This window comes from Oncorhynchus mykiss, chromosome 17 (genome assembly GCF_013265735.2).
Source record: "Oncorhynchus mykiss isolate Arlee chromosome 17, USDA_OmykA_1.1, whole genome shotgun sequence".
Classification (NCBI taxonomy): domain Eukaryota; kingdom Metazoa; phylum Chordata; class Actinopteri; order Salmoniformes; family Salmonidae; genus Oncorhynchus; species Oncorhynchus mykiss.
This window is the reverse complement of record NC_048581.1, coordinates 48,714,305-48,727,918: the sequence shown is the minus strand read 5'-3', so window position 1 is coordinate 48,727,918 and position 13,614 is coordinate 48,714,305. Positions and strand designations below refer to the sequence as shown.

Sequence of the window (13,614 nt, the reverse complement as noted above, 5' to 3'; positions counted from 1 at the left end):
GGCACAGTCAACTTAGTGCATGTAAACTTCTAACCCACTGGAATTGTGATACAGTGAAATAATCTGTCTGTAAACAATTGTTGGAAAAAATGACTTGTTTCATGCACAAAGTAGATGTCCTAACCAACTTGCTAAAACTATAGTTTGTTAACAAGAAATGTGTGGAGTGGTTGAAAAACAAACTAAGTGTATGTAAACTTCCTACTTCAACTGTATATAAAACAATCAACGACAACGTTAGCTCTTTTACCATGGAGGTCAATGGGAAAGAATGTTTGTTTTCCCCCATTTGTGGGCGTGGTTGAGGAGAATTCCTTTTTATGATGCGAATATCGACTTGTAGTATCGGGACTGACACTATAATCATAGTTATTTGAGTCACAGTAACATTCTCTATTCTAGATGCTCTGAGCAAAATCTAAGGATGTGTGCCAAATGGCACCCTATTCCCTATTTAGTGCACAACTTTTGACGAGAGTTCTATCGGCTCAGGTCTAAAGTAGTGCACCACATAGGGAATAGGGTGCCATTGGCAGTCTTACACACACACACACCTGCCTGCAGGACCACAAACACATTGTTTGTGGTCTGTCATGGTCTGTCTTTTATAGACGCTGTTCGCAGTGTGCTGTGACATTTTACATTTGTATAAATGTCAGTAAATCTGGTAATATTGCAATCACACACACACACACACACACACACCCAGGAGCGATCATACACACACACACACACACACACACCACCATCTCCATTTAGATCCAGATGTAAATTAGACCAGTCTGCTCACATCAGTAGAAAAACAACAGCAATTTAGGGGGTTTTATTTACCTGCACAACCAGAGGAACAATGACACTATAATAATATAGAAGACACGAGAATAATACAGATTACAATAGAATAATCTCCCCTGAAAGCCAGCATTGGGGAAGTAACTAACACACACACACTCACAAGGACATCTTATTCACTAGAGACCCATAGAAATCCCATAGCTCTGATTGATGTGAATCACATAGGCTGCTGTAACATACAGGTAACTGACAAAATAAAGGAAACACTTGAGTAAATTAGTATTTTGAAAGTAGGTGCTTCCACACAGGTGTGATTCCTGAGTTAATAAAGCAAGTAGGTGCATTGAAGCTGTTCTGTGTCATAGTGGCCCAACACCCTATTGAGACACTTTTTATTTTGGTGTTTCCTATATTTTGGTAGTTACTTGTAAAATCTCTCTCTCTCTCTCTCTCTCTCTCTCTCCTCTCAGTCATTATCTCTGTCTCGCACTTTCTTTTTCTCCCTCCCGCTATCTCTTCATCTCTCACTTCCATGCTCTCTCTCACACACACACAGTCTTTCTCGCTCTCTTTTCAGTAAACTGTACAGATTAAAAATGGGAGCTAAGTCCTCATTTGATATACACTACAGTACAGTCCATATATCAAATGGCAATGAATTATGCATTATGGCTCTCATAGGGCTGAGAGGAATTGTAATCCCAAAAATAATCCCAGATTTTCTACCCCACATTCGTAGGGGGAAAAAAGGTGTTATCTAAAACCTAAAAGGGTTCTTCGGCTGTCCCCGTAGGATAACCCTTTGAAGACCCCAAACGAGTTCTACCTGGAACCAAAAGGGGTTCATCCTGGAACCAAAAAGGGTTCTCGTACGGGGATAGCCGAAGAACCCTTTTGGAACCCTATTCTCAGAGTGTAAAGATTTCCGGGTTTTCTTCGAGAACTAAAATCGTGCATAATTGCGCCAGTTTTAGAGAAGATACTAAGACGAGGAGCGGAAGCGGAACGATGTCTATAGGCCAAGTGTTCCCTCCTCCTCCGGATTTCAAAAGATGCGAACACCTGAAAAAAAAAATTGGGATTTGTCTAAATGACCAGTGATGGAAAATCTGCACACCGGAACAAAGTTCCTTGTTTAGTCGTTGCATCTGTTGACAGATGCTACGATACCAGTTGTGTTACGTGCATCTGCCCATGAGAGATTAGACTTCTTAAAATAACCTCACACACACACAAACACAATGACAGATCACAATGCCCAAGCCTGTATGCAATGAAACAATGTATTGTAGAGTACACCATGATAACCACTGACTGGTCTACAGTGGTCCCGCTTAAATGTAGAGACAAGCGATGCAATGTTCTGATTGGTCAAAGGCAGCACCTGCTAGACCCGAGGGGAATATGGGTTGGCTAGTGGAGCTGTCTGTATGGTGGGGAATGTGGGTTGGCTAGAGCAGTGGTTCTCAAACCTTTCCTAAGCGACCCCCAGCCATTCCATGTATTTGATCTATTCCAGAGCTAGCACACCTGATTCAATTTGTCAGCTAATCATAAAGTCCTTGACTAGGTGAATCAAGTGAGTTAGTTCAGGACTACAACAACATTTTGAAACATTTGGGGTTCTCCGAGGAGAGGTTTGAGAACCACTGGGCTAGAGAACCTGTCAAATGGTGTGGTGCTGAATGCTGGTTGGCTAAAGGAGCTGTCCGGTGAGGTGGTGCTGAATGGGGGACGGCTATAGGAGCTGTCCGGTGATGTGGTGCTGAATTTGGGTTGGCTGGAGGAGCTGTGTAATGCAGGGGTGCTGAATGTGGGTTGGCTTGAGCAGGGTCCACTACACAGCGGATTCGACTAATCAAAGCTTGATGATGACTTAGTTGGTCACTTGAATCAGCTGTGTAGTGCTAGGGCAAAAACCAAAACGTGCCCCAGGGGGGGGCCCCAGGACGGAGTCTGGGCTATAGGAGCTGTCTAGTGCAGTGGGGCTGCTCCTCTCCTCCTTTCCCCATGCATTAGACCAATTACAGCCACACCCAGAGCGAGACAGAAAGAGTGAAAGAGAGAGAAAGAGACAGAGGATGGCCACAAATAAACCTAGAGGGAGGGTGAGAGAGATCAAGAGGGGGTTAGCCTACAGCCAGGATATGAGAGAGAGAGAGAGAGAGAGAGAGAGAGAGAGAGAGAGAGAGAGAGAGAGAGAGAGAGAGAGAGAGAGAGAGAGAGAGAGAGAGAGAGAGAGAGAGAGAGAGAAGGTTAGCCTACAGCCAGGACGAGAGAGAGAGAGAGAGAGAGAAAGGCCACAAATAAACCTAGAGGGAGGGTGAGAGAGATCAAGAGAGGGTTAGCCTACAGCCAGGACAGGAAAGAGGGAGTAGGCAGGAAAAAAAGAGGGAGAGTGTTTGTGTGTGTTAGTCGGGGAAGCATACAGAAGAATCAGCACTCTCCTTACACAGTTCTCTAGCCCTTACCAACAAACCTGCAGATACAGATACAACATTGTACCAATTACATTTACATCCGAATCTGCCACTATAGAGCCCAAACAAAACCTAGCCTGCTGATGCAATCTTCAAACACACACAGGTTGATTGACGCTGCCGTAGAGTTGCACAACACCACAGCGAGACATCTCATCACATCACTTCGAAACTTTCTGTACTCTTTGGACGTCTCATGAAACTCATCGGCTCGGCTTGTTCAGCTGCTTCTGAATCCACCCAGGCATCAAAGCAGTACCTGACAAACGATAGCGCCGTGTTTCCATAGCGATCTATCTATCTATCTATCTATCTATAATTGGCCGGAGCCACTGCTACTGCCAGCCAGATGCCAAGGAAGACAAGGCAGGCCCATAACAAGCCCAACACCGGCCACTAATCTTGTTATTACTGCCATCATTCAATTGGGCCTGATTTGCATAATTAAGCTCCGTGATTGGCCTGACTCCTGATTGGCCTGAAAGCCTAACGAGCCTGTGTTCTAACAAGCTGCCTTTTTTGGGGGGGGGGGGGTTCTATTGGAAAGAATCAGGTGGTGCACCTTTAACCCTGTGAGACCCAAGCAAAAATCAAAATGAGGATAAAAAATGTATTACCCTTCAGAAATACTTCTAATAGGCCAATGATAAAAATAATACATTTTTGGAATTTCAAGTTGGTAGAATAATTGTATGTAAGCTTTGCAAAAATGCACCATTGAGCTTCAATGGCGGGACAAATTTGAATTCTATTTTAAAAAATCACATCAAATTGGATCAAAAGCATTGACATGTGATGGAGAAAATTGTCTTACGGTATATACATTTAAAATGAGGTCATATTTTGTCTGAAATAGCTAAATTGATCAACTTGGATCTATCCAAATGTTAGTATTTTGCTAACAAATTCTTACGTTTTTTGAAGGATCAAGTATTTTGTGGGTTTTCTATGTATGGAGAACATTGAATTTGTTTTCAGTAATATTTGGTTGTCCTTTCTAGTTGAACTTGGAGAGATAGCCATCCTATCTTACTTCTTCACCATAAAATGAAGGGTCGTCGATGGAAGTACTCTGACCTCATAAAACCAATCATTTAAAAAAATATATATATATAAATGTTTGTTCTTTTGATACGTAGAGAGAACATCAAAGCATTTTGTTTTCCATATTTGCATTATTTGGAAAGGAAACAATCTCCCTTACTTCTGCATTAACATATGAATGTGGCCCCATGTCTCAGATTTGCAAACCTTTAAGCGCAATTATGTGTTTTTGGAATACTTACAAAACTACCTCTAGCTCAGAATGTTTGTTTCTCAATAAATACAACAAAAAAAAATCGACATAATCATCTTAGAGAAGACAAGAAAAAAAATGTCAAGTCATGGGCTTGCATGGATGGCTACCAACATACAGTATGCTTGTTCATTTATAGTTTTTTATTGAACCTTTATTTAACTAGGCAAGAAAGTTAAGAACAAATTCTTATTTTACAATGACGGCCTACCCCGGCCAAACCCTCCCAACACTGGGCCAATTGCGTGCCGCCCTATGGGACTCCCGATCACGGCCGATTGTGATACAAACCAGAGTCTGTAGTGACGCCTCTAGCACTGCCATGCAGTGCCTTAGACCGCTGCGCCACTCGGGAGTCAGACAGTATGCTTGTGTAGGGGACCAGTGGGATCTCAGACGAGTGGACAGTTTTCTATGTTTCAGAGGCTACTGATGCCACAATAATACTGACACACACCAAATACTACTGTTTGGGTCTAAGGAGACGAACTAGGTAGTGTTTGACATTATTTTTTAAGTTTAGGACCGGTACTGGATATAATTTAGGCAGCGTTGTATTTTTACAACCGTGGGTTAAGAGGGTTAAAGGGGTGAGTCACTCACACTGCCTTGTGAATCACCATAGGTCTTTCATTATGACTCATTGATATTAATGAATGAGTCATCTATTACTCAGAAAGGATCAAACCCAATTTAGTTTTATTGGCCATGTCAATGTCCCTAATGGCATCCTATTCCCCATGGGCCCTGTCTAAACTAGTGCACTGCATCGGGAATAGGGTGCTATTTGGGACGTAACTTAAATCTCCCTTTCCACCACAGGGGAGACTGTTGTTGAGTCACAGGGCATCACTTCTGGAGCGACACAATCCCACCTGATTACTAGAGACAGACAGGAAGCAGCAGGAAGAGTGCCCAATAAACCACGGTTTGTATTCATTAGGGGCATTCAACGGAAAATGTTTTTGCAACAGAAAACAAAAAACAAGATCAAGGTGTCCCTCCCTGTTTCAGTCTGTTTTCTTTCGTTTGGTGCCTAATGAATACAACCCAGATGTATCAAATAGTAATGCCCCTGACTCACACCCATGGGAAAGCTTTAGTAGAACGCAGGTTTAAGAAAGACAGAGAAAGACTAGGGCAGCCAGAGAGAGACATATTCTATTGCACTATGACATGGCATTTTTATAGAAACACATCCATAAACTATTCTATCATCTATTTCACCACAGATGGCCCAGTTTTATCACAGGGCACATGGCCCTTATTCAGACATGATCACATCCACCCACATACCTCACACAAAGCCACAAAACTGTGCATCTCCCTCTCACACACTCCCCCACACACACACACACCCACACACAGGAAGAGAAACCACAACCAACTGAAGACTCCGATGACTAGAGATTAGAGATGAGACCGCTCTTACCTCCAGATGGGGTGCAGGGTTGAATCCACACAGGTTGCAGACCTGGGCGTGACACTGGGTGCAGGTGCTGTAGTTGGCCGGCTCGCCCGTCACCCCCACGTTGAGACTGGTCTTACACAGGGGACAGCAGGCACCTTTGGCCTGCTGCTGGGGGGGTCCCTGTTGGGGTGCGTGGGATCCCTGTTGGGGTGCGTGGGGTCCCTGTTGGGGTGCGTGGGGTCCCTGTTGGGGTGCGTGGGGTCCCTGTTGGGGTGCGTGGGGTCCCTGTTGGGGTGCGTGGGGTCCCTGTTGGCCAGGATGAGTTCCTAGTGGTTTCACAGCCCCAGCTGCAGGTCCCTGGGGTCCGGCTGGTTTGGGGGCAGGTTTGGGGGGCTGTGGCGGAGCAGATACTGGGTTATCTGATATGAGGGTGCTGGCCTGGTTGAGGAGGGAGGCACCGAAGCCACCGAAGCCTCCAAACAGCTTCCCAAAGGTCTGCTCGGGGGCGGCGGCCGGGGGTGGGGGCTGGCGGGACGGGGAGCTCCCTGCACTACGGGTATGGTCCTGGCGGAGGGGCAGGGGCTGGTGGGCAGGGGAGCCACGGAGGTCAGGCTGGGATGGAGCTTTGGCCATGCCTGGGAGAGGGACAGCTCCTGGGGGGAGACGAGCCCCACCCTGACCCTGGCCCTGGGCTGGAGCAGGGCCTGGACTTCTCTGCTGCTGAGGGGTCTGCCCCGGGCCTGGACCAGTCTGTCTGTTAGGGCCCGGTGGAGGCTGGGCCTGTGTCGGAGCCTGGTGCTGGGTTAGAGGCTGTGCCTTAGGTGGGGCTTGGGGCTGGGGTTGGACCTGGGGCTGAGGTTGGACCTGGGGCTGAGGTTGGACCTGGGGCTGAGGTTCAGAGATGGGCTCTGGTTTGGCTTGGTGAGAAGGAGAGTGAATCTGCTGCTGGCTCTTGGAGCGAGGTGTCTCCATGTCCATTCCCAAAGCTCTCTGCATCTGGCAGTTCAGACACAGCCACTCCTGGACCTACGGTAGCAATAAAGAAGAAATACAACCGCATTAGCAAGAGGTATCTATACAGAGTACTATACATACCCAGTGTCACCAACTGAATTCACTAAAATCATTGCGCGTTACCCGATTGGTTTTATTAACAAAAATCAATACCTCAATTTCTGAAAACTTTATAGACAATCGATGGATGTTTTCAAGGAACAAATCATATGTCAAAAATACATTGAGCAAGAGAACTGGAGCCGTGTGTATCAAGCGTCTCAGACGTCATGTCCCCCTGTCCGTAAAATGCAAATCGGAAAAGCAGAACTGATCCTAAATCAGCACTCCTACTCTGAGAAGTTTGATCCACCTTGGCTTGTCTCACTAGGAGCCTCTTGTTGGTAAACAGCAGGGCTGATAAATGATGACGTAAGCTTACTGACACATGGCATGGGATCTACCGCCTTCTGTCCTCTCTCACGCTGTCTTGTCTCAGTCCTTCTCTCCTCGCTTCCCTCTTCCTCCCTTTGCATTTCATGTCTTCGCTGTCTCCTCTCTCTCTCTCTCTCTCTCTCCTTCTCCTTACTCCCTCTTCACCAGGCAGATACTGTAACAAGACAGGAGTGACACGCCCCTCTCCCTCTCCCCCACCAACTCTCCCTCTACGAGTTGAAAACCACACCCTCCCTGTCCCCTGTTCCAGCGCCATGATGCACGGGGACAGGGGACATGGAGGGTGTGGTCTTCAACTCGGACCTTTAGAACACAGAACCATGTGGCCCCTAGTCTCACTCACAAACCACACTAGTCATGTTTACTAATAATATATGCCATTTAGCGTTTAGCTTTTATCCAATGCGACTTAGTCATGCACGCATATATTTTACATATGGGTGGCCCAGAACAAATCCAACCAACGATCCATGGCGTTGCAAGCACCATGCTTTACAAACGGAGCCACACACACACACACACACACACACACACACACACACACACACAGACACACACACACGTCAACAAACAAAAAAAGAAGGCCCCGTCTTCCCAGACACCCCTGTTTCATCAACGAAGTATGATTTCAGAGGACTAGCTCTTCCCTTTAATGAGTAACGGTGCGTGGGTGAAATCACTGGGGAAGCCAATACAGAAAGAAAAGCCATATTACAACCTATGTGTTGTGATAATGGTGTTGTTTGCTCTAAAAACCTGTTAGTTCATATGCCTTGCGACTGTGATACATAGCCCTAAATGCCAAGACAATAAGAATAATACTATATTCTTATAAATAATAAATGAATAAATTCAACCACACATTTGTTTCATTACAAAACCTGGAGGGCAGCATCTGTCCAGTGATGTCTATGACTGTCATACAGTACACTCCTTTATTTTGTGTTGTCCTAGGCTACCTGGCTAAAATGCTTGCTCACTAGCCTAACTTGCATTCATGGGCAATGTTAGCCTTCTATATCTAGGTACGTATTCGAACTGCCATCCTCTCAGGCCAGGGGCACAGCAATGTATGAATTAATGGTTGGATCAGAATCGCCGTTGTAATCATTAGCCAGTACGGAGAATTTAGTAAAACCACAAGTCTAAATCCCTATCTCCATCCATGGTTAATTTAGTAAAGAGATGATTTTAGCTAGCTAGCCACCGGAGGACAGCAACACAACGAGATGTAAAACAATTCAAGTTTTTTTCTGTCAATAATGGCATTTGCCATGTGATGTGATTGGCCTGAAGCCAAATCCAAAAACAGACTGTTTTTTTTTGTGCGCCAGGACCATTCACAGCTGAGGTCACTCAGTTTAGCTCAATGCTGATTGGCTATTATTTTATTCATTTTTTATTAAGGGAGGCCAAATGCTTGCTGGCTTCCCTTGCATTCAATGGTTCGGGCGGCAACAATGTAATGCTCTTTCTGACCAGACAGCATCAGATAGACACGCCACACATACTGAGGCAGAGGTTGCGCTGTTTCGTTTGCTCGGATGCTTTCTCCGGTGAGATACATTCAGCCTCTTGCAAATTGAAGGACATTTTTGAAACACAGAGGGGAAAGATACGTTAGTTTCTATATTTTTTTTCTTGGTACATTTCTCTGGGAAGCCTGGCTTCCCCTTGGCATCCATGAATACACACCACCGCATTTAATGGCTGTTTATGGTCTGTGGAAGTGATTGCAAGTAAATGAGTCTGTTCTTACATCATTAAGTTTCTCATTTTGTACTGAGACGTAATGAATCTTGTCTTGCATGTTTTGTTTTCTGTCTAGCCAGTCTGTACCAGCCACTATTGATCATTGCTCATGAATATGATTCCCTCATTACTTCCTTCCATGTTATTGCTCTGAAGATCCAATTTTGAACCGCTTCAAAAGCACACAGACACGCATATCGGTATTTCATTTCGCTCAAAAGCGCACAGATCTGTCTAATTCCCCTCACACAAACACACAGACAGACACACAAACTCCTGTATTCACTCATACAAACAGACAGACACACAAACTCATATATTCACTCGTACCCAGAGACAGGCAAACACACAATATGTCGCCGAAACATGCAGTTCTACAAAGACATACACAGAATTGTATACGGAAGAGTTTGAGATGCGATATGTATTGCATTTACGTATATCAATGTTGGGCTATAACATGTCCAGCGACAGCCAAGATGCCATGGCTGTGTTGTGACATGCAGTCCACACCCACTTGGCACACACTGGTTGAGTCAACGTTGTTTCCAAGTCATTTCAATGAAAAGACTTTGAACCAACGTGGAACAGATGTTGAATGGACGTTTGTGCCCCAGATGGGGAGGGCTCTAGTTCTGTATCTGACTATCCTGTACTATCCTCCACAGGACTGGTCGTGTCAAGCATATACAATAGGTAGTGTCCCAGATTGCAACCTATTCCCTATTTAGTGCACCGCTTTTGAGCAGAGGGCAGTGGTCAAAAGTAGTGCTCTAAAAAAAGGGGCCTGGTCAAAAGGAGTGCACTAAATAGGGAATAGGGTACCATTCCAAACAGGGCCCTGGTCAAAACGAGTGTACGAAATCACTTCCAGGGTGCCATTTGGGACACACCCATGGACAGCTAGAGCGTATTACAACTCCAGCCAGCCAGGCACGATAGCATAGAATCATTATGCCTGGTTGGTGAATGCTAGAAAAAGAACCCATCTCGCTGCATGGCGAAGGATGCCTCACCAGATCATACTAAACTTGAAATTACCCCAATATCACATTTGGGAAAGAACAGTGTGAATTGCTGTTCAAATAGTCCAGAGTTCACGAGGTGGAAGCTAAATGAGTATTAGCTATTAGCCACACCAAGTGTGAATGAGGGCTGGTCCCAAACGTCACCCGATTCCTGTATTGAACTACTTTTGACCTTTGGACACAGCCGAGATCTCGTATTGTTGCCATAAGCCCGGCTGGACCATAGTAATGGAGAGGGCTGAGAGGAAAAGGTTGTTACACCTATTATTGAGGAGTGCATATTTCCCATGAGGCCTTTGTTGATATTTTGTACACTGGGTCAGGTGGTCAATGACAACAAGTCAGTGTGTTTCTGGGTCAGTCTGTCTGTCTGTCTGCCAGTGTGTGTGTCAGTCATTCAGTCACAGTAGTATCCCCACACCCTGTTTTTAGTCCCTGTAGTCTCTCTGAGGTTGGAGTGACGAGGCATTCCTTTGAACAGTCAATCAACCTGGCGCGATCACAAACAACAGTGGGCTGCAGGGAAAATAGATATGCAAAAACAAACAAGCCAGGGCCTTGATCAAATCAAGGTTGAGCTCTCTCTCTCTCTCTCTGTTAACCTTTATGAAATATGATATTTTGTGGAGAGCCAGCACTCGTTTACCTATCTCTCTCTCTCTCTCCCTCTGTCACTCTCTCTCTCTCTCTCTCTCTCTCTCTCTCTGCCTGTTCTGAGGCAATCATGTGAGTCTTGATAAAAATGTGATTTTTTTTCTTCCATGAAAAAGCATGAAATTACAGCAACACTATCGCAGTCTCTCCCCCATTTCATTTCTCTCTTCTGCCCTCCCTCCATCTTGGTCTCCCTCTACATCTTTATCACTCGTTCCCCTGTCCTCATCTCTCCATCGCAGTCCTCTCAATCTTCATTTCTCTCCCATCTCGTCATCCATTTCCACTACTCTAGTAGTGGCTGGTAGTGTGTGTGTATGTTCTGCACCCTGTCACCTCCTGCCATGGATTGAAGCACAAATTACACAGCACTGCTTCAGATATCAATGCTTCTCATATATATATATATATATATATATATATATATATATATATATATATATATATATATATATATATATATATATATATATATATATATATATATATATATATATATATATATATATATATAAATAAGAGAGAGAGAGAGGAGTTTTTAGGAAATCATTTAGCAGTGAGAAACCTACAGAGAGCTGGATATATACACCGTATATTACAGGGATAGGCCACAGCACTGCCATACCAAAACACACACTGTCCAAACGCCAGCGGAAAACAAATATGTTAATAAAGTCTAATCAGGATCTATTCTTCTCACACGCCATTTCTCTTTATTTTGCTCCTCTATCTTTGCTGGCTGCCATGTCAAGCTAATGCTAAACATAATCAGGTCTCAGCCAGCCACACCCTCAGTCAAGCAGACAGGCAGACACTGTCTACGTCTGGAATGGCACCCTATCCCCTGCATAGTGCACTGCATAGGGATTAATTTGGGACGCAGGCAGACACGGTGGTTATGTGAGAAATGGGGTAGCAGACCGAGACAGGCGTAGGGGGCTCTGGTCAAAGGTAGTGCACTACATAGGGAATAGGTTTCCATTTGGGCCGCAAGCAGACACAGTGGTACTGTGAGGAACGGTGGATCAGACAGAGACGGACCCAGACACAGTGGTACTGTGAGGAACGGTGGATCAGACAGAGACGGACCCAGACACAGTGGTACTGTGAGGAACGGTGGATCAGACAGAGACGGACCCAGACACAGTGGTACTGTGAGGAACGGTGGATCAGACAGAGACGGACCCAGACACAGCGGTAGACAGACGGAGAAGCCATGCCCTGCAGAACAACCTTCTACAGTACCACCAAGCTGCAGCCGGCTAGGCTACATGGTGCTGCTGAACACTGCAGTCTGGGGAGAAAGGAGGAATTCGAAATGCAGTGGTTTATCAACTAGCAAAAACTGGGCCAGGAGACATCAAAAGGCCTCTCTGTGCCTTTGTAGCGTACACACACACAAATTATGGAAAACACAAACGGGGCGCACACACTTTCTCCAAAAGGCGCTTCCATCGTTACTAAATGTTGCTAGGCTGGCATTCGAGTTCTGAAGCAGAAACCTTCGGCGGCTGGAAGGAAAACGATGATAGGTATCTTGAAGGTGATTAGTGGAAAACCTCTCCGTGTTGTGAAAGCCGCATCTCGATGTTGTACACCAGGCAATGACAGGACGTTACAGGCCCAGCAGGGGCCCCGCTAGGGATCCCAAAGGACTGGCATCAGATGGAGAAAAAAAACTCCCAGAGTAGTCTGCTTCTCAATGGTGGCTGGTGGCACTTCGAAATCGGAGGACGGGCGCATAGTAATGGATTGGAACGGAATCAATAGAACGGTATGGTTTCCATGTGTTTGATAGCGCTCCATTCCAGCCATTATTACGAGCTCTACTCCCCTCAACAGCCTCCACTGATTCTGCTGCTCCGTGTACGACACCCGTGTTTCTCAAACTCCGCTCCGTGAGATGTTGCGGATTGGTTCATAAGATAGTTAATAACGCCCTAAGTTACAGTAAAGTCCGTTCTACAGAGCTAGGTGTAACGCAAGCGGCCCCCGAAAGAGGGCAAACTCTTTTTTTCTTCTTCGAGAAACCATGTGTTACACAGAATATTGGGCTGAGTAATGAGGTTTGACTTCGAGGCAGAGAAGCACTCTGTTGACGTTGAAGAGTGAAGCTCTCTGCTCTCTAAGTAAACAGAGCCTTCAGCCTTGGTGAGGAATGGGCACATTCTACTGAAGTGAGGTATGGAACGTCTGCCCAAATGATGCAGTTCTGCTAGCTCAAGGGAAGACATAGAATGTTCTATTCAGGTAAGGTATGCAATATTTTGTCAAATGTGTGGTTGGAATGTGAAGTCTGTGGTGTGTCTTAAATAGCACCATATTCCTAACAACCGCCAATATGCCACCATTACACTCTTAGAAAAAAGGGTTCCAAAAGGATTCTTCGGCTGTCCCCATTAGGATAACCTTTTTTGGATGCAGGTAGAACCCCTTTTTGGTTCCAGGTAGAACACTTTTTGGGTTCAATGTAGAACCCTCTGTGGAAAGTTCTCTACATGGAACCCAAAAAGGGATCTATCCGGAACCAAAAAGGGTTCTTCATAGGGTTCTCTTATGGGGACAGCCGATAGACCCCACTAGATTATTAATAGCACCGTGCACTATATGGGCAATAGGGTACTATTTGGGAAACAGTCAGGGAGATTCTTAGAACGCTGTGGTCTAGTGAGGTACAGTTTGTAACTCTCTAGCTACCAAGGTTAATTATGGAACATTCTGCAGAGGTGACATGCATTTAAAAACAAA

General features: G+C 45.3%; 1 protein-coding gene across 1 annotated transcript in view; it reads right to left on the bottom strand.

Annotated features, from left to right (window-relative positions):
* bsnb (bassoon (presynaptic cytomatrix protein) b) overlaps positions 1-13,614 on the bottom strand; it is a 119,900-nt gene that overhangs the window by 85,305 nt on the left and 20,981 nt on the right. The window contains exon 3 of the mRNA XM_036950013.1: positions 6,005-7,009. Within this exon, the coding sequence (XP_036805908.1) occupies positions 6,005-7,009 (1,005 nt within the window). The remainder of the gene's footprint in view (positions 1-6,004; positions 7,010-13,614) is intronic.